The following is a 17,483-nucleotide window of genomic DNA, read 5'->3' as shown; positions in this document are numbered from 1 at the left end:
GCATTTGACATCTGGATTTATAGAAATAAGGCAGTGCTGGTGTTGGTAAAGAAGAAACAGGATGGACTGACAATTCAAAAGTAAAATGTACAGATATAAAATAAGATAAAAGATAAGATAATCTTTATCCCTTTAAAATAGGGCAGACCTTTTTAACTTATGAACCTTAAAGAAAAGAATGGACAAATTTAACCATGAGAAAATTAAAATCTTCTGAAAGCAAAGTAAATAAATAAATTTAAGGGGGAAGATGACAAGCCATGGAGAATTACCTGCAATATATATGACAGAGAAAGACTTAGTATTTTAATTCTATAAGTAGTTCATATAAACCAATAAGAAAAAGACATCTCAGGGCCAACAGGGTGCTGCTTCCTACTTGTATGGTCTTGGGCAAGCTGTTAAATCTCTGAACCTCTGTTTCCTCATCTGTAAAATTAGCATTATAGGGTTGTTGTAAGGGTTAGGCAAGCTGATACATTTCATGCACTTGGAATAGTACCTGACACATTGGGAATGGTATGTAAGTGTTAGTTATTATTTCTCTTAAAGTGATACATAGAAAAAAATGATCATGGCAAGTGGTGCTGATGTAGTAGAGACACAGGCTGCATGCTGCTAGAGGGATATAAATTGGTCCAGTCTTCTTGGAGAGCAATTTAGCATCACGCATCAAACTCTTAGAATGCTACATTGCCCTGGACCAAATTCCATTGCAAGAATCTTTCCCAAGAAAATAAGAAGTCAAACATAGGAAGAAATAGCTGTAAGTGGTTTCTTTTCAGAACTGTGTACATTTATGCAATACTGGAAAGGACACAAATGCCCAATAATAACAGATTCAGTAAGCAAATTATTGAACATCCATTCAGTAGACTATATCACTATAGTCTACTATAGCGATTCTTCTTGCTATGTAAGATGATGTAAGCAAAACCACTATAAAAGGCATTTTGGGGAGAATTCGCATATGAAGTATATATTATTAGATAATACTATTATGTCAATGCTGTTTCTTGGTGTGATAATGATCTTATATTTCCTTGCAGGAGAATATAGGATAATACTGAAGTGTTATGTCTGCAGCATACTTTCAAGTGGTTCAGGGAAAAAACATATATATATATATAATATATATATATGTTATTTCTGATATACATAAAATATCAGAGAACGAGAGAAAGCAAATGTTAGTAATGGTGAATCTGGGTGAAGGATGGATGGGGTGTTTATCGACTTTTCTGTTTAAAAATTTTCAAACTAAAAACCTGGAAAAATATAAGCAAACATTTGAAGACCCAGAAAAAAATGATACATTTCAATGAAAAAAAAGGTCTATAAATCAGTATATATAAATCAATATGATCCCACTTTTTGTTAAAAGATTAGGGTTAGATAACAGTAGCTGGTATTTTTGTGGGAGCCTTTCTATGTGCCATATACTGTGCAAAGCACTTATAGGCATTGTCTCATGTCATTATAACCCCCCATCAGGTTTAGGAGGCATTACAATTTTCTCCATGTAAACAAACAGCAGATGAAAATTCAGAGGTTAAAACCTTATCTAAAAACCACATATCCAGCCACTGGTACTTAAACATGGGTCTTTATGACCTTAAGTCCACACTCTTAACTATTAATACTATTCTTTTGCACAAAGAGCAGGAGGCTGCCACAGCTGCTGAAATTATATTGATTGCACTTCATAATTATTGATAAAGGTGGTAATGGAGGTACATGTTCAATGCTTTAAAGAAGCACAGCAAAGGGAGGGACCAGTTCTGTAGGGCAGGACAGGAGTAGTGCAGTAGTTTTTACCAAAGTGGTAACATTTGAGCTGGGCTTTGAAGGATGCATAGGAGTACAACAGGGAAAAAAAAAAAAAAAAAGTAAGAGTATTCAATACAGAGGAAACAGCGGAACAGCATGAGTAAAGACACACACTGTATTTAAGAAACTATAAAGACTATCATTTGTTTTTAAAGAGTGTGGGGGTTGGTTATCAGAGCAGGGTGGTAGCTAATGAGGTTGGACAGAGACCAGCACTACTACCTTCTGATGGAATGGGAGCTAGTGTAGAAGAATGATCCAGGCAGCAGAGTAGAGGTAAGTTTGCATAGACAGTAAGTCTGGCACTGGGGACATTAAGTGAGGGCCTCTTGGTAACAATCCCAACAGAAGGTGATGAGTGATTTTACCAGGATAAGGACAGTGGGAAGGCATTACTTGGATACCCTCCCTAATAAATACCTGTCTTGCAATATGATAAACTACCTACATGTGTGTCTTATCTCCTTGATGGGTCCTTTGCTTGTCTGTACTCATAACCATGCCTGGCATTCTCCTGCCCTGCCTTGCCTTGCCAACTTTGTATCATGGGGAACTCCCCTTCCCAGACTCTCGCCCTCCAGCGGTTTGGTAGGTTTAGCCAGCGGATGGCCCTGGCAGAAGATGGGAGGTAGGTGGAGAGGAGATCCCTGGGCTTTTCTGTCCCTCTCTGTCTGCTTCAGGTTGTGTTCCTGGCAGCAGCTGTGTCTTACCTTTGAGTCCAGATCCTGCCAGGCAGCCCCTCCCAACATAGGCCTCTTCCTGCTCAGTCTCTACTGTGGTTCTAGCTCTTGTTGGTTGGCTTGGCTTCTGGTAATATCATTTCCTTCCTTGTCCCTTTAGCCTTGGGGGTGGCTGAGGCTGCCTGCTGGTGCAAATTTCCCAGCTGCCTCCCTCCCTGTTTTTTTTTTTTTTTTTTTTTTTTAACAGAGTCTCACTCTGTCACCCAGGCTACAGTACAGTGGCATAATCTTGGCTCACAACAATCTCTGCCTCCCAGGTTCAAGCGATTCTCCTGCCTCAACCTCCTGAGTAACTAGGATTACAGGCGCCTACCACCACACCTGGCTAATTTTTGTATTTTTAGTAGAGATGGGGTTTCACCATGTTGGCCAGGCTGGTCTTGAACTCCTGACCTCAAGTGATCCACTCACCTCAGCCTCCCAAAGAGCTGGGATTACAGGCGTGAGCCACTGCACCCAGCCTTCCCTGTCCTTTTAACTCCTCAGCTCTCCCATGCCTGCTGTAAATTATTCTTTGTATTAGATTCTTTCAGATTAAAACACCTAGAGTGGCTTCTATTCCCTGGCTGGACTCTGACACATTCCCCACCTACAGCAGAAGTTCCTAATGGACAGAGACTCTCTCTCCATTTTTAGAATTCCACAGGAGGGACATGGTGGTTACTCAAGAATTATCTGTTTGATTTCCTGGTCTCAGATCCCATTGGTGATTCTCATCGGCTCTCCTGTGTGGGGTCTGCAAAGAGAAGATATGAGGGAAAGAGGAAGGAGTTCTTAATCCTCCTTCTAGGGGCTTTGCTTGGGTTGTGGAGTAGTTTCCTTTCATTCATTCATTCCTTCAATCAACAAACATGTATTGAGTGTCTAGTAAATGCTGGGGATATAGAATGAGCCTTTCCTTGTGGAGCTCACCTATTACTAGGGAACTTTGGTGCACCAAAAAGGCATTGGGGAGATGAGGCTGGTCCACTTTTCCCAGAGTCACTGAGTGGAGAGGATCTGCTTAGGAAACAGACTTTTAGGGTAAAAACAACAATAGTAGTATCATTTTGGAGGCAGATTCTGTGCTGACACACCTATCCATTCACTCTAATAAGCATTTCTTGAGTACCTAGTATGTGCTAGTTGATGGGGTTTATAGTAGTGAATGAGACAAATAGGTCAACATCTTCATGCCTCATACAGTCTAGTTGAGGTGACAGATATTAAGCAAATAATGAGATAAATCTATAATAAAAATCAGAACACGTACACTGAAAGAGAAGTAAATATCCTATGAGAATTGATAGTAGGAGAACATGACCTAGCTTGGGTTTTCAATGGTCAGGTCAAGTCTCCCCGAGGAAGTAAGACCCAAGAAACTCCTGTCCTATTTTCTTACTGCTCTCTGAGTTCTTGTCACCAACATTCTCAGATTTTAACAGACCAGATTGCCTGAAGATAATGAACTTGGAAAGGTTAGCATTTCCTCCAGAGTCTGTCAATTCAACTGACCTCCTATAGAATAACATTCCTGGTGGAGCACAACACTGCATTTGTGGTAGCTGTAATGATTGTCCACAAACATTGCAGTTCCCTTTACAGGTGGGTGTTAAGATTGTAGTTTCCTGCTCCTTTGGGGTTAGATGTGGCCATGTGCCTGGCATTAGCAGATGGAAAACAAACAGAAGCGATGTGGATGTGTAACTTCCAGGTGAAAACCTTGAAATGTCAGTGTTATTCTTATGCCTTCCACCCCTTTTTCTGCCTCACCAGTTTTAGAAGCGTGTGTTGAGGGTGCTTCCGGGGAGAGAGATGATGGCTTTACCACTATGGCAAAGGGTGCCTGATGCCCAAGACATAAAGAATCACTGCTAGGAGGGCCATGCTCACATTGGGATATGTTCTGACAACCCCCAAAGTTAACAGGTGCAACTATACCCCTTGTTTTAAAAGTTGCCTTTTTAAAGCTCTTTGAGGGCAGACATGGTGGTTCACGCCTCTAATCCCAGCACTTTGGGAGGCCAAGGAGGGTGGATCACTTGAGGTCAGGAGTTGGAGAGCAGCCTGGCCAACACAGTGAAACCCCATCTCTACTACAAATACAAAAATTAGCCAGGTGTGGGGGTAGGCGCCTGTAATCCCAGCTACTCAGGAGGTTGAGGCAGGAGAATCGCTTGAACCTGGGAGGCAGAGGTTGCAGTGAGCTGAGCCTGGGTCACTACACTCAAGTCTGGGAGACAGAGCGAGACTCCACCTCAAAAAAATAAAATAAGTAAAGCTCTTTGAGCTATGTGACCTATCTGCTCTGGAAATGAGCGAGCCATTATGTCAGCTTTGCAATTCTGTTTCAGGAGAGAGTTCAGAAGTGGAAAAATACATCTCTTACTGATTTGAAGCAGACTGAAATTGGGTGGGTTCACTTATAATCATCTACCCAGTAGGAGAGTCTTCCATTCACAACACAGACATTAGCCTTAGCACAAGGATCACTGCGGAGATTTACACATACTGTCTATGCATTTAGGAAACAGCTGATATTTGCATGGGGTGTGCTCAGAAATGATGCAGTGAAACATATAGAAGTTGATCATTCATGTGTGTAATTCTCAAACTTCCCCTTTTCTGAAATTCATTGTACTTGCCGCTCTTATTAAAGTCCTTTTATCAACTAAAACTCAGCAAAGGCAGGCTTCAGAAGGGAAGCTGAGTCTCCATAGCCTCCTACAACCAGTCCTGTACCTGACCTATAATAAAAGTAACCAGTACCATCAAGCATTTATAGTGCTAGCCAGACACTCTTCTAGTTATCTCATTTAAACCTCACAGCAGTATTATCCCTGACTGAAGATGAAGAGCAGAGGCCATTGCTTTTAATTGCAAAACCATAATTTTGCACCAACTTAATAGTTAAGTAGTAGAGACAGGCTTCAATCCAAGTGGTGTTTCTCGGTACAATCATACACGGTAGATGCTCAGAGAACACCAACATGTATGAGTTCAGAACTCAGTATGTGGTGAGGCTAGTTTGTATTATGGTGTTGGGTTAGTTGTTGTGCTTACTCTTTGGTTTCTAAAATGCTGAAAGGCAAAGTATTATATTAGTACTCTGATTGACAGGAAGGATTCAAATTAGTGGGTGAAAATAACTTTGTTGTCTTTTAAAACAATTTTGTGGCTCTGATAAAAATAATATGTTTATTATAAAATGTTCAGAAGTTAAAAAAAGAAAAAGAAGAAAACATCAGAATAAAACTAGAATAAACAAAATTCAATTAGCTGGGCATGGTGGCATGCACCTATAGTCCCAGCTACTCGGGAGGCTGAGGCAAGAGGATCCCTTGAGCTCAGGAGTTGGAGGCTACAGTGAGCACTCCTGCCACTGCACTCCAGCCTGGGCAACAGAGTGAGACCCCATTTATTAAAAATCACCAGAAATCCAACAAACTAATTATAGCTATTCTTTCTATCCTTTCAGGCAAATTGACACACTTACACACATATTTAGCTCTACATAAGGTACATAAACATCCTGTTTATGTACCATGTACTCTTTCAAACCTATTTCTAAAAGCATTTCTTCATGCACCAGTATGTTGTAGAAATACAGGTCACCATGATTATTCTTTGCAACTGCTTTTGATTGTTTCTCAAAGTCCTATGTGACAACATGACCAAGGGCTTCCTTTATATTTTAAGAAAATGTATAAGGATCACCTTGGATAATATCAGAAGATATGATTTCTGGGAAGTCACAAGGAATACCCATTGACATTTTGATATATATCAGTAAACTACCCTCCCCAAACGTATGCCCTGTCATGACATACATTCATCATCACTGGTTTTATACAGCTTTGCCAATCTGGTAGGCAAAATAATCCTAGTAATTTAATTTTTAATATATTTTTAAACTTTAGCATATGTTTATTATCTAGTAGCATTTCTTAGAGGATAACATATATTACTGGTAGTTTTGAATAGTTACTGTATTAGTCTGTTCTCTGCTAATAAAGACATAACTGGCCGGGCGCAGTGGCTTAAGCCTGTAATCCCAGCACTTTGGGAGGCCGAGACGGGCGGATCACGAGGTCAGGAGATCGAGACCATCCTGGCTAACACGGTGAAACCCCGTCTCTACTAAAAACTACAAAAAACTAGCCGGGCGAGGTGGCAGGTGCCTGTAGTCCCAGCTACTCCAGAGGCTGAGGGAGGAGAATGGCGTGAGCCGGGGAGGCGGAGCTTGCAGTGAGCTGAGATCCGACCACTGCACTCCAGCCTGGGCGACAGAGCGAGACTCCGTCTCAAAAAAAAAAAAAAAAAAAAAAAAAAAAAAGACATAACTGAGACTGGGTAATTTACAAGGGAAAGAGGTTTAATGGACTCACAGTTTCACATGGCTAGGGAGGCTTCACAATCATGGTGGATGGCACACGAGGAGCAAACTCACGTCTTACACGGCAGCAGGCAGGTGGACTTGTACCGGGGAACTCCCCTTTATAAAACCATCAGATCTCGTGAGACTCCCATACTCCCATGATTCAATTATCTCCACCTGGCCCTGCCCTTGACATGTGGGGATTATTACAATTCAAGGTGAGATTTGGGTGGAGACACAGCTGAATCATATCAGTTATTTAGGTACAACAAGTTTCCTCCCAGTATCACTTATACCAGTTAGTAAGCAGAAAGAACCAAAGGGGGAATCTGAATACCAATGAAAGTATAAACATACAACGGAAGAATATCTTGTAGACACACACACACACACACACACACACACACACACACACACACACACAGAATATTTTGGATGAATATTTGATAGCATGGGGATATTATTATACTATAAAGTTTGAGAAAATTTTTGAGGAAAAATCACAATGTGAAATAATTTGCAGATAATCCCAACTGTGTTAAAATATATGTGTTTAAACAAAAAGGATGGGGAAAAAATTTAAAAGGCTAGAAGGAAATACTGCAAGAAGTTGTTAATGTTGGTTACCTCCATGGGATGGGATAAAGATTCTTAATTTTTTGTGCTTGCAGACACTGAATTTTCAAATCGTATGGGGCTAATATTTCCCATTTGACTGACTTGTGTATTGTTATCAGTGTGTGGGGTCACTCACTTGCAGTTGCTTAACAGTATCATGAATGATTTACTTTCGTCAACCAAATGGACGTGTGCTTTGGTTTATTCATAATTCTAAGGATCACATTCATTCGTACTAGCACTATGTTGTGGGCAAGATCCCTGCATTTAAGAACTGTGCCATTTGGAAGGGGAGAGAAGACATTTGTAGCATAAGAAGAGGAAAGAGCATGTCTGCTGAGAAATGGCAAAGTCTCCTAGAGGAGGTGGCATTTCAGCCCAGCCTTGAAGGATAAGTTGAATTTTTAATGAAACATTTGTTTTATTTTTCTTCTGACTCTATAAGAAATAAGTGCTTATTACAGAAAACAGGAAAATGTGGGAGCTATTAACAGACATTTATAGGGTTATTATCAAGGTGGAACACCATGCCAAATCCTACAGAGTATATTTTTAAAATCTCATTTAATCCCTCTTCCCCGCTTCCAGAAACCCTATAAAGTGAATGCAATTACTTTGTTCATTTCAAAGGCAAGGAGATAGATGTGCAAAGGGATTGAATGAGCGACTTCAGGATACGTGATTGGAAAAGCAGCAGAGATAGTACTAGAACCCAAGTCAACTTGGTGCTGTAGAAGAAAGAGTCAACATACAGCCCATTGCCTTCAGTCTCTTTTTTCCTCTCCATGAGGCTTTTCCCTCATGGAGAAAATGAGAATTCTCTTGCTCCCTGCATTCTACTGAGCGTTCATCACTTTAGATAGATGATGGTAACTGAAGGCATGGGGTAGGTGAGATCACCGGGGAAACATGCAGAGAAGAGAGAAAGGCCTTGGGAACAAGCCCTAAGCTCAGAAATAGGACACCTTCCCACATCAGGGCTGGAGGAGAGGAGGCAGCATCAGGGAAAACACAGTGGAGCTAAGCTTGGATCTGAACATTACTGGTTGAGAAGAAAGGATGGAGAAGTGGAGGTGGGAGAAGAGTGCCACAAGCAAAGGGAATAGCATTTGCAAAGACATATCAGATGCAAGAGACAACATGTTACCTTGGAAAATCAGCAAGCGATTTCAGGATGGCTACAGCATAGGGTGCATGCATATGTGAGTATGCCTGCCTATGAGTGCATGCATGTTTCTGTGTATCTGTGTGAAGGTGTGTGAATGTATCTGTGTATATCATGTGTCTATATGACATACATTAATCATCACTGGTTATATAAACCTTTGCCAATCTGGTAGGCAAAATAATCCTAGTAATTTGATTTCTGTTTTTTAAATATATTTTTAATCTTTAGTATATGTTTATTGTCTAGTAGCATTTCTTAGAGGATAACATATATTACTGGTAGTTTTGAATAGTTACTGTACTAGTCTGTTCATGTGTCTACATGAGTGTGAGTGTGTGTTCAGAAGGCTGGGGTGATGAGACCCTAGAGAGGAAGTACAAATATCTCTTTAAGACAGATATTTTATTTCATTTAGAAATATACTCAGAAGTGGCATTACTGGATCATATGGTAGTTCCATTTTTTATTCTTTTTCTTTGGTTGGGGGGAACTTCCATACTGCTCTCTGCAATGTCTGTACCAATTTACATTCCTACCATCCATCAATGTACAAGGGTTCCCTTTTCTCCACATCCTTGCCATCCATCCCTTATAAAAGGTTTATGATATTATGGAAAGAGTCTGGAAACACTGTGAGATCTGGAAACAGATCCCTGAAATCCAGTTAATCAGTAGAAACTTTAGCTGGAAGGTAATGGAGAACCTTTGAATTTCTTTTCTGATAATTACAAAAAAATGATAAAATGAAAACCAGGCTTCCAGAAGATTCTTGGACTGGATGGTCTGAAGAAGGTAGGGGCAGGAGAATAGGAGACCAGTTGGTAGGATACTATAATAGTGAAAGTGGGAGGTGATCAGCGTGTATATTAGGATGGCAGCTATAGGGCGATAGCGGATTTGAGGCTCACAGGTATGAGAAACATGAGACAATTCATGAGGTTACCTGAGAAAGTCTATTGACTCCCACCCCCTCCCAGCTTTACTGAGGTATGATTGAAAAATAAAAATTATCTATATTTAGGGTAGACAATGTGATATTCTGACATACATGTACATTGTGAATGATGACCACAATCAAGCTAATTAACAGATCCTTCACCTCATATAGTTACCTTCTGTGTATGATGAGAGCACATGAGATCTACTTTTCTAACAAATTTCAAATATATAATGTTATTATTAACTATATCAGCAAGCGATATAGTTTGCTGATATATGCTATACATTAGTTCTCCAGAACATATTTATCTTACAACTGAAAGTTTGTGGCCTTTGACCAATATTGTCCCCTTTTTGCCCACTCTCCAGCCCCTGGTAGCCACCATTCTACTTTCTGTTGCTATAAGTTCAACTTTTTTTTTTTTTTTTTTTTTTTTTTTTTTTTTTTTTTAGGAGTCCACATATAAATGAGATCATGCTGTACTTGTCTTTCTGTGTCTGGTTTATTTCACTTAGGATAATATTCTCCAAGTTCATGATGTTATTGCAAATGACAGGATTTCCTTCTTTTTTAGAGCTGAATAATATTCCATTGCAGATACATACACATCACATTGTCTTTACCCATTTATCTGTGGATGGACACTTAGGTATGTTTCCACATCTTGGCTATTGTGAATAAACTGCAGTGAACATGGAAGGGCATCTCTCCCTTCAAGAGAGAGATGTTCTTTTCCTTTTCTTTTTCTTTCTTTTTTTTGAGACGGAGTCTCACTCTGTCACCCGGGCAGAGGTGCAGTGGCGCAATCTTGGCTCACTGCAACCTCTGCCTCCTGGGTTCAAGCAATTCTTGTGCCTCAGCCTCCCCAGTAGCTGGGATTACAGGTGTGCACCACCATGCCCAGCTAATTTTTGTATTTTTAGTAGAGACGGGGTTTCACCATGTTGGCAAGGCTGGTCTCCAACTCCTGACCTCAAGTGATCTGCCCGTCTTGGCCTCCCAAAGTGCTGGCATTACAGGCGTGAGCCACCGCACTCAGCAGAGATTTTATTTTCTTTGGGTGTATACTCAGAAGTGGGATTGCTGAATCACATAGTAGTTCTATTTTTATTTTTGGGAACCTCCATGCTATTTTCCATAATGGCTGTACTCATTTACACCCCACCACCAGTGTACAAAGGTTCCCTTTTTTCTACATCCGTGCCAACACTTGTTGTCTTTTGACTTTTTAATAATAGCCATCCTTACAGGTGTGAAGTGATATCTCATTGTGGTTTTGATTTTCATCTCCCTAATGATTAGTGATGTTGAGCATATTTGCATATACCTGTTGGCCATTGTCGAACATTCAAAGCAACAGTTTAAAAGCATATCCTTAGGTCCTTCATCAATTTACAACAAGTATTTACTGAGCACCTCTACTGTGCCAGGACTCTGCATGGGAACCCCTGGCCCAGCGTGGAATCCAGACAAGTAACCAGACTTTTGCAACCTAGTGTTGCAAGGGCACAGAAATCAGCAAACACAGAAGGGGACGGAGGCAGTGGAAACACCAAAGCCAGTCCTGAAAGATCTGGGCCGGCTTCCTACAGGAAGGGATTCTAAGCTGAGAGACACAGTGTGAGCAGGAATCCCCATGTGTGTAAGATATGGCTTCTGCCCGGGCGGGTGGGGACAGACAAGTAGACGACATGATGCTGTTTGACACAGGAATGCAGCAAAGTCATGCATATAGATATTATATCTTCAGTCAGAAAAGAAGATTCTCCTTTGAGCAAATTTACTCCTTTTAAAAAGGCCGAGCTATTTGGAACGATGCCCACCAGGATGGCAAAGTGGTGCGTGAGCCCTCCCTGCAGCACACGCCCAGGACTTTGAATCGGGGAGCAGGGTCCTCCTGGCTGCTGAAAGGAATCGAGTTAATGAGCCCTACTGGCAGGTGGCGAATGGCTGGAGATCCGGCCTCCCAGTGGAGTCCACCGCCCCGGGCTTCCGCTCGCCAGGCTTATTTCTCTTCATGCTGGAGCAAACCTGGGCTGAAAAAGGGCCCCACTAATTGGTTTGCGTACCCGAAGTGGGAATAGAGAGGGAGGGAAACCGTGTTTCAGGCGTTACAGTGGGGAAAAAAAGTGAAATCCGAAACGCAGGGGAGACAGCGACTGTCAGGCAGACACCTTGTGAACCGCGGTGGAGAGCACACCTAGGTGGGGAGGTCACCGGTCCAACCCACCACCCTCCGGGAGACTGAGGGCAGGGACAGCAGCAGGGGGCGGCATGCACGTCTCTACGCTTGCAAGGGTTCCCCAAGTTCCTGGCCACTGCTCCCCACTTCCTGCAGCCTCGGTCTCCTCCGGGGGCGTGTGTGAGGGGCGGGGCCGCATGGAGAGGAGGGCTTTAAACAAAAAAAAGCGAGGTAATTAGCATTCTCCGATTCCACTGGCTCTCCGCCGGCCCTGCTTTGCATACGCCCGTCCCACTAGCTGCCCGGGGTTTGCTGGGGTTCGGCAAGGTTTGCAGCCGCCTCGGCCGCTGCTGCGCTCCGGTGCAGGGCAGGCTGGCGCCGAGCGAACCAGGGCCAAGAGCCGGGAGCCGGGAGCTGGGAGCCAGCTGCCCGCGGAGCTGCGGCGGCGGCGGCATTTGGGGTGGTCTCAGTCCCACGAACACCGTGGCCGGCGCCCTGTGGCTTCTGCGCCCAGCGGGGCTCAGGGAGGAACGGTCTAGACACTTTTTATTTTAGAAGAAAGGGGCAAGCCCCGGGGAGAGCTTCCTTCCCGGCCTGGCTTGCTCCCCAGTGCGCCCAGCTCCGGCCCGGACTCTGGAAGATGACTCCAGGGTCTGCTCTGTATATTCCAGCGGCGGCGGTTCCGGGAGGCAGCCGAAAGTAGTAACAGTTGGTAGCAGCGGCTGGTGGAAAAGTGAGCCGAGGCGGCGCAGACTCCGCTCTCCCCGCGCCCCGCGGCACTCGCTGCTCCTCGCCGCTCCTTCTCCTTGGCTCCCAGGCGGCTGCAGCATGAAGTGGCGCAGCGATGGCCAGGAGAGGTAAGAAGCCCGTTGTGAGAACGCTGGAGGATCTGACGCTGGACTCGGGTTATGGTGGCGCGGCGGACTCGGTGCGCTCCTCCAACTTGTCTTTGTGCTGTTCCGACTCGCACCCGGCGTCCCCGTATGGCGGGAGCTGCTGGCCGCCTCTAGCTGACTCCATGCACAGCCGGCACAACAGCTTTGACACCGTCAACACTGCCCTGGTGGAAGACTCCGAGGGGCTGGACTGCGCCGGCCAGCACTGCTCGCGGCTGCTGCCGGACCTAGACGAGGTCCCCTGGACTCTCCAGGAGCTGGAGGCGCTGCTGCTGCGTTCGCGGGATCCCCGGGCAGGCCCGGCGGTCCCCGGCGGCCTGCCCAAGGACGCGCTGGCCAAGCTGTCGACGCTGGTGAGCCGGGCGCTGGTGCGCATCGCCAAAGAGGCGCAGCGCCTGAGTCTGCGCTTCGCCAAGTGCACCAAGTACGAGATCCAGAGCGCCATGGAGATCGTGCTGTCCTGGGGCCTGGCCGCACACTGCACGGCGGCTGCGCTGGCCGCACTGTCCCTCTACAACATGAGCAGCGCCGGCGGCGACCGCCTGGGCCGCGGCAAGTCGGCACGCTGCGGCCTCACCTTCTCCGTGGGCCGCGTGTATCGCTGGATGGTGGACAGCCGCGTGGCGCTGCGCATCCACGAGCACGCCGCCATCTACCTGACAGCCTGCATGGAGAGCCTCTTCCGGGACATCTATTCGCGGGTCGTGGCCTCCGGTGTGCCCCGGAGCTGCAGTGGCCCTGGGTCAGGCTCGGGCTCCGGCCCAGGCCCGAGCTCGGGCCCCGGTGCGGCCCCAGCGGCGGATAAAGAGCGGGAGGCGCCCGGGGGAGGAGCGGCGAGCGGCGGCGCCTGCAGCGCAGCCAGCAGCGCCAGCGGGGGCAGCAGCTGTTGCGCCCCGCCGGCCGCCGCGGCCGCCGCAGTCCCATCGGCAGCCGCAGCCAACCACCACCATCACCACCACCATGCGCTCCACGAGGCGCCCAAGTTCACCGTGGAGACCCTGGAGCACACGGTCAACAACGACTCGGAGATCTGGGGTCTCCTGCAGCCCTACCAGCACCTCATCTGTGGGAAGAACGCCAGCGGTAAGTGGCTGCGCGGGTGCCACTCCCTCCCACCCAACCTGGCCAACTCTTGGCGCAAGTTTGCCTCGCGTCCCCTTCCCGCGTCTTCCCAGCCACGCGCTGCTGTCCCAAGCCGCTGAGGAGGCGGCCGGGCTGGAGGTAGCCAGAACAGGAGGTTGTCTGTTCCCTCCAGCACTCGGGTGCGCGTATTTTACGCCGCTGGTGCTGTCCCAGGTCCGCGAGCGCGAGGTTCCGCCCCCGGTGAGGGGCCGGGCAACAGCTGCCTCCAGCAAGCAGTGAGCAAAACCCAGCACCATTTTTTGGAGCAGGGTTGAGATCATTTGCGCTTAGTACATATACTCCACCCCAACACTGTTTGTTTTGACCTTGAAGATGCCACTTCCCTGGGCGCATGAATTTGGCTCCCTAGGACTTGGGAGGAGGCGCGTTCCGCTCTCCGCAACCCAATGCTCCCACTTCCCCCACGCCCTCGGGGGGCACTCAGTGCACAGGGGAAGGAGGGGCCTGACGGCCGTACCGGCTGAATAGTTGAGAGCTTGCTTGGCCTAGACAGTCGTAGAGGTGTGTGTGGTGAGACTGGGGTGCGGGAAGACTTGTCGGTGCCAAGTTTTTCCAGAGCAGTTTTTGAGGGCTAGAGCACACAGCTGGTGGGGGCTGCGGGATGGACAAAGCCCCCAGTTGCAGCCTCCCAGCTCTTGGCCTCTCCATTCCCTCTGGCAGGGAGCTGCAGCTCTCACCACTTGGCTGAAGGAGCGCCTCTGGGGATCTGGGCAGGATGGAGCTGGCGGGGGCAGTTCTGGAGGGGGTTGTCAGTTTAGGGCGTCGTTTCCGGTAGGTTCTATCATCCTCTCTTCACGCCCCACTGTTTTGAAGGCCTGACCTGGGTGGGTTTGAACCCTCAGTTCTGTCCTTGAAGGGGGTGGGGCCGGGGCGCTTGTTTTCGAGAGCTCGCGCTGGCGGTGCTGCCCGTCTGCGAAAGCCGGAGCTAGACACTTCAAAGCTTCATTTTTCCACAGGAAATGGTAGAAGCGTAACTGGAGACTTTAAAGGCGAAAGAAAACTTTGTTACATATTCGGCGGTTTGGCCAGAGGTTGCGTGGTTGGAGCTGAAATGCAGTCTTTCTGGGCAGATTTCATTCATGTTGCTGCCTGTCTGTTTCCCGGGGGCTGGAGGAGCACTGCGATGGGCGGTGCCAAGGGTGTGCATGTGCGTGTGAGAGTCTGAGTGCGCGCGCGTCCGTGCGTGTGTAAGTGTGCTTGTGAGTGTGCGCAGGAACGAGCGGGCGCACTGGGCGCCCGGCTCCAGCGGAAGCCTTTGGAAACCGACCCTGCAGCCCTCGGTCCCTTCACCTGGATTTGATCATCAGTGGGGGTGGGGAAGGAAGGAGCAAAGCGGGTGTGTGTTTGTGTGTTGGGGAGGGGAATCCGCGCTGATCTCTGAGACTCTTCGGGATCTCTTTGCCAGAGCCCTTCCCCGTCTGCTGCCAGCCAGGGCACAACCCTCAAAGAGAGGATATCTTCGAGGACCCCCCCCACACACACTTACACACACACACACACACCCTGAAATCTCGACTAAGATGGACACATCTGGGGAGAAGGCATCGGGCTTTGTATGTGCTTCTTGAGAATGCGGGGATTCACCTGCAAAACCTGGGAGCTTTGGACTGGATTGCTCTTTGTTTGAAACCCTACCCCCACCAAAAAGCACAGAGGGGCTTAATTTCCTTCCTGGTGGCTCCCATGACAATCATCTTACTCTTTGCTGCCCCGGACTTCCAACTCCTTACCCACCTTCTGGGCCTGGAACCTCTTCTTTTTTCTCCCTCATTATTTCCTTTGGGAGGCTCTAGTGTGGAAATCTGGGCACCCTGCCCTACCTCTGACTTTGCCATTATCCTGAAGTTGTGAGTTTGGGCAAGTCACTTTACATCTTTGGGCCTCAGTTGCCTCCTCTGTAAAATAGGGGGCTAGATATGTAATACAACCCCAGGTCCTCTTGTAGTTCTGTGTTAGTAGCTTCTATATTTTTTCAAATCGGTTTTACTTTTATGAACCTTAACAACTTTTAAAAACAGTTTTTGTGTTTACTCTTTTTGGAGGAAGTATAATTTAAGGAAGGAGAAGACCACAGAGTTGGTTTTGGGCAGGGTGAGTGAATGACGGTTGGGGTTTGCTGCCATCACAACCTCTCCCACGCCACAGCGCTTAACTCTTAGGTTTCAGGGCCCCTTCAGCCTCCTCTGGGTATGAGATATACTGTAAGTTCATTGTGATCTCTTCATGTCTTTTCTTTGGGCTTGTTTAAAATGGCAGGTCATTTATGCAGAAGAGTTAAAGAATGAGTGATTAATTCCTTAGGTATCGGAATCATACATTAAACATCAAACCTATTTCTTAAACTATTTTGTACGGAGTCTTTCTGATCTGCAAGCCTTATTAAGGACAACATACCTTACCTAATAGATTTTCCCTCCTTTAATTTGGCAGTATCATTTATTTATTCATTTGTGAATTCATTTGTTCATCGGTACTTACTGCAGTTGCTAAATGCTAGGGTCTGAGCAAGCACCGGGTGAGAGGTAATAACAGCTAACATGTATCCAGCAGGGCTCTGTATATTGACCCGTTTGATCCCCAGTACCTCTTGAAAAGGTACTACGCTATTATCCCCATTATTTACAGGAAGAAACTGAGGCACAGGGAATTTAAGTATCTTGCTTATTTAAATGCAGATAGCCTGGCTCCAGAGTCCGTACTCTTAACCCCTGTCTATATGGCTCTTTAGTGACAGATGAGTTCCCTGCCTTCAGACATCCCACCTGCCCTTTATTACCTACACAGGTGAACAGACACCCTTCCTGTCATACAATTCCTGAATTGTATACTTTTTGTTCCTATCAAATGGAACTGGGCAGAACTGGATTTTGCATGTTTTTATATCTCCTGCTAAGCCTAAGAGAGGCCCTAGTAGGCCGGGCATGGTGGTCATGCCTGTAATCCCAGCACTTTGGGAGGCCTAGGGGGGTGGATCGCGAGGTCAGGAGATTGAGACCATCCTGGTTAACACAGTGAAACCCCGTCTCTACTAAAAATACAAAAAATTAGCTGGGCGTGGTGGCGGGCGCCTGTAGTAGTCCCAGCTACTCGGGAGGCTGAGGCAGGAGAATGGCGTGAACCAGGGAGGCAGAGCTTGCAGTGAGCCGAGATCACGCCACTGCACTCCAGCCTGGGCGATAGAGCAAGACTCCGTCTCAAAAAAAAAAAAAAAAAAAAGAGGTCCTAGTACACAGTTGGAGCTTATTAGATACCTGTTTGAGTTGAGCAAGCTATTGTACTGCATTATACAACGATGTCCTGGAAAAACTATTGCTTTTTGAGTTTCCTGAATCATCTTTGCAAGTTTTTCTACTTTGTTGTTATTGTTGTTCTAAAGAAGGGGTCTTGCTGTGTTGCCCAGGCTGCCCTTGAACTCCTGAGCTCAAGCAATCCTTCCACCTCAGCCGAGTAGCCGGGACTACAGGCTGGCACTGGCTTCAAGTTCTTCCTTGGTTGCCCCTTCTTACTGCTGTTTCTGTACCTGTCCACCTTTCTAATTTGCTGCTGCTAAACTGCCCAGGCTAAGGAATTGTGAAACTAGTCACATGGGACTGGATTCAGAAAACAAAA

At 46.4% G+C, this 17,483-nt stretch overlaps 1 protein-coding gene across 1 annotated transcript in view; it reads left to right on the top strand.

Annotated features, from left to right (window-relative positions):
• The first annotated feature begins 12,151 nt into the window (after positions 1-12,151).
• BTBD11 (BTB domain containing 11) overlaps positions 12,152-17,483 on the top strand; it is a 366,318-nt gene continuing 360,986 nt past the window's right edge. Inside the window, exon 1 of the mRNA XM_030939355.1 lies at positions 12,152-13,814. Within this exon, the coding sequence (XP_030795215.1) occupies positions 12,680-13,814 (1,135 nt within the window). The 5' untranslated portion in view covers positions 12,152-12,679. The remainder of the gene's footprint in view (positions 13,815-17,483) is intronic.

The sequence above is a fragment of the Rhinopithecus roxellana genome, chromosome 10 (assembly GCF_007565055.1).
Source record: "Rhinopithecus roxellana isolate Shanxi Qingling chromosome 10, ASM756505v1, whole genome shotgun sequence".
Lineage (NCBI taxonomy): Eukaryota > Metazoa > Chordata > Mammalia > Primates > Cercopithecidae > Rhinopithecus > Rhinopithecus roxellana.
This window is presented reverse-complemented; position numbering and strand designations above follow the sequence as displayed.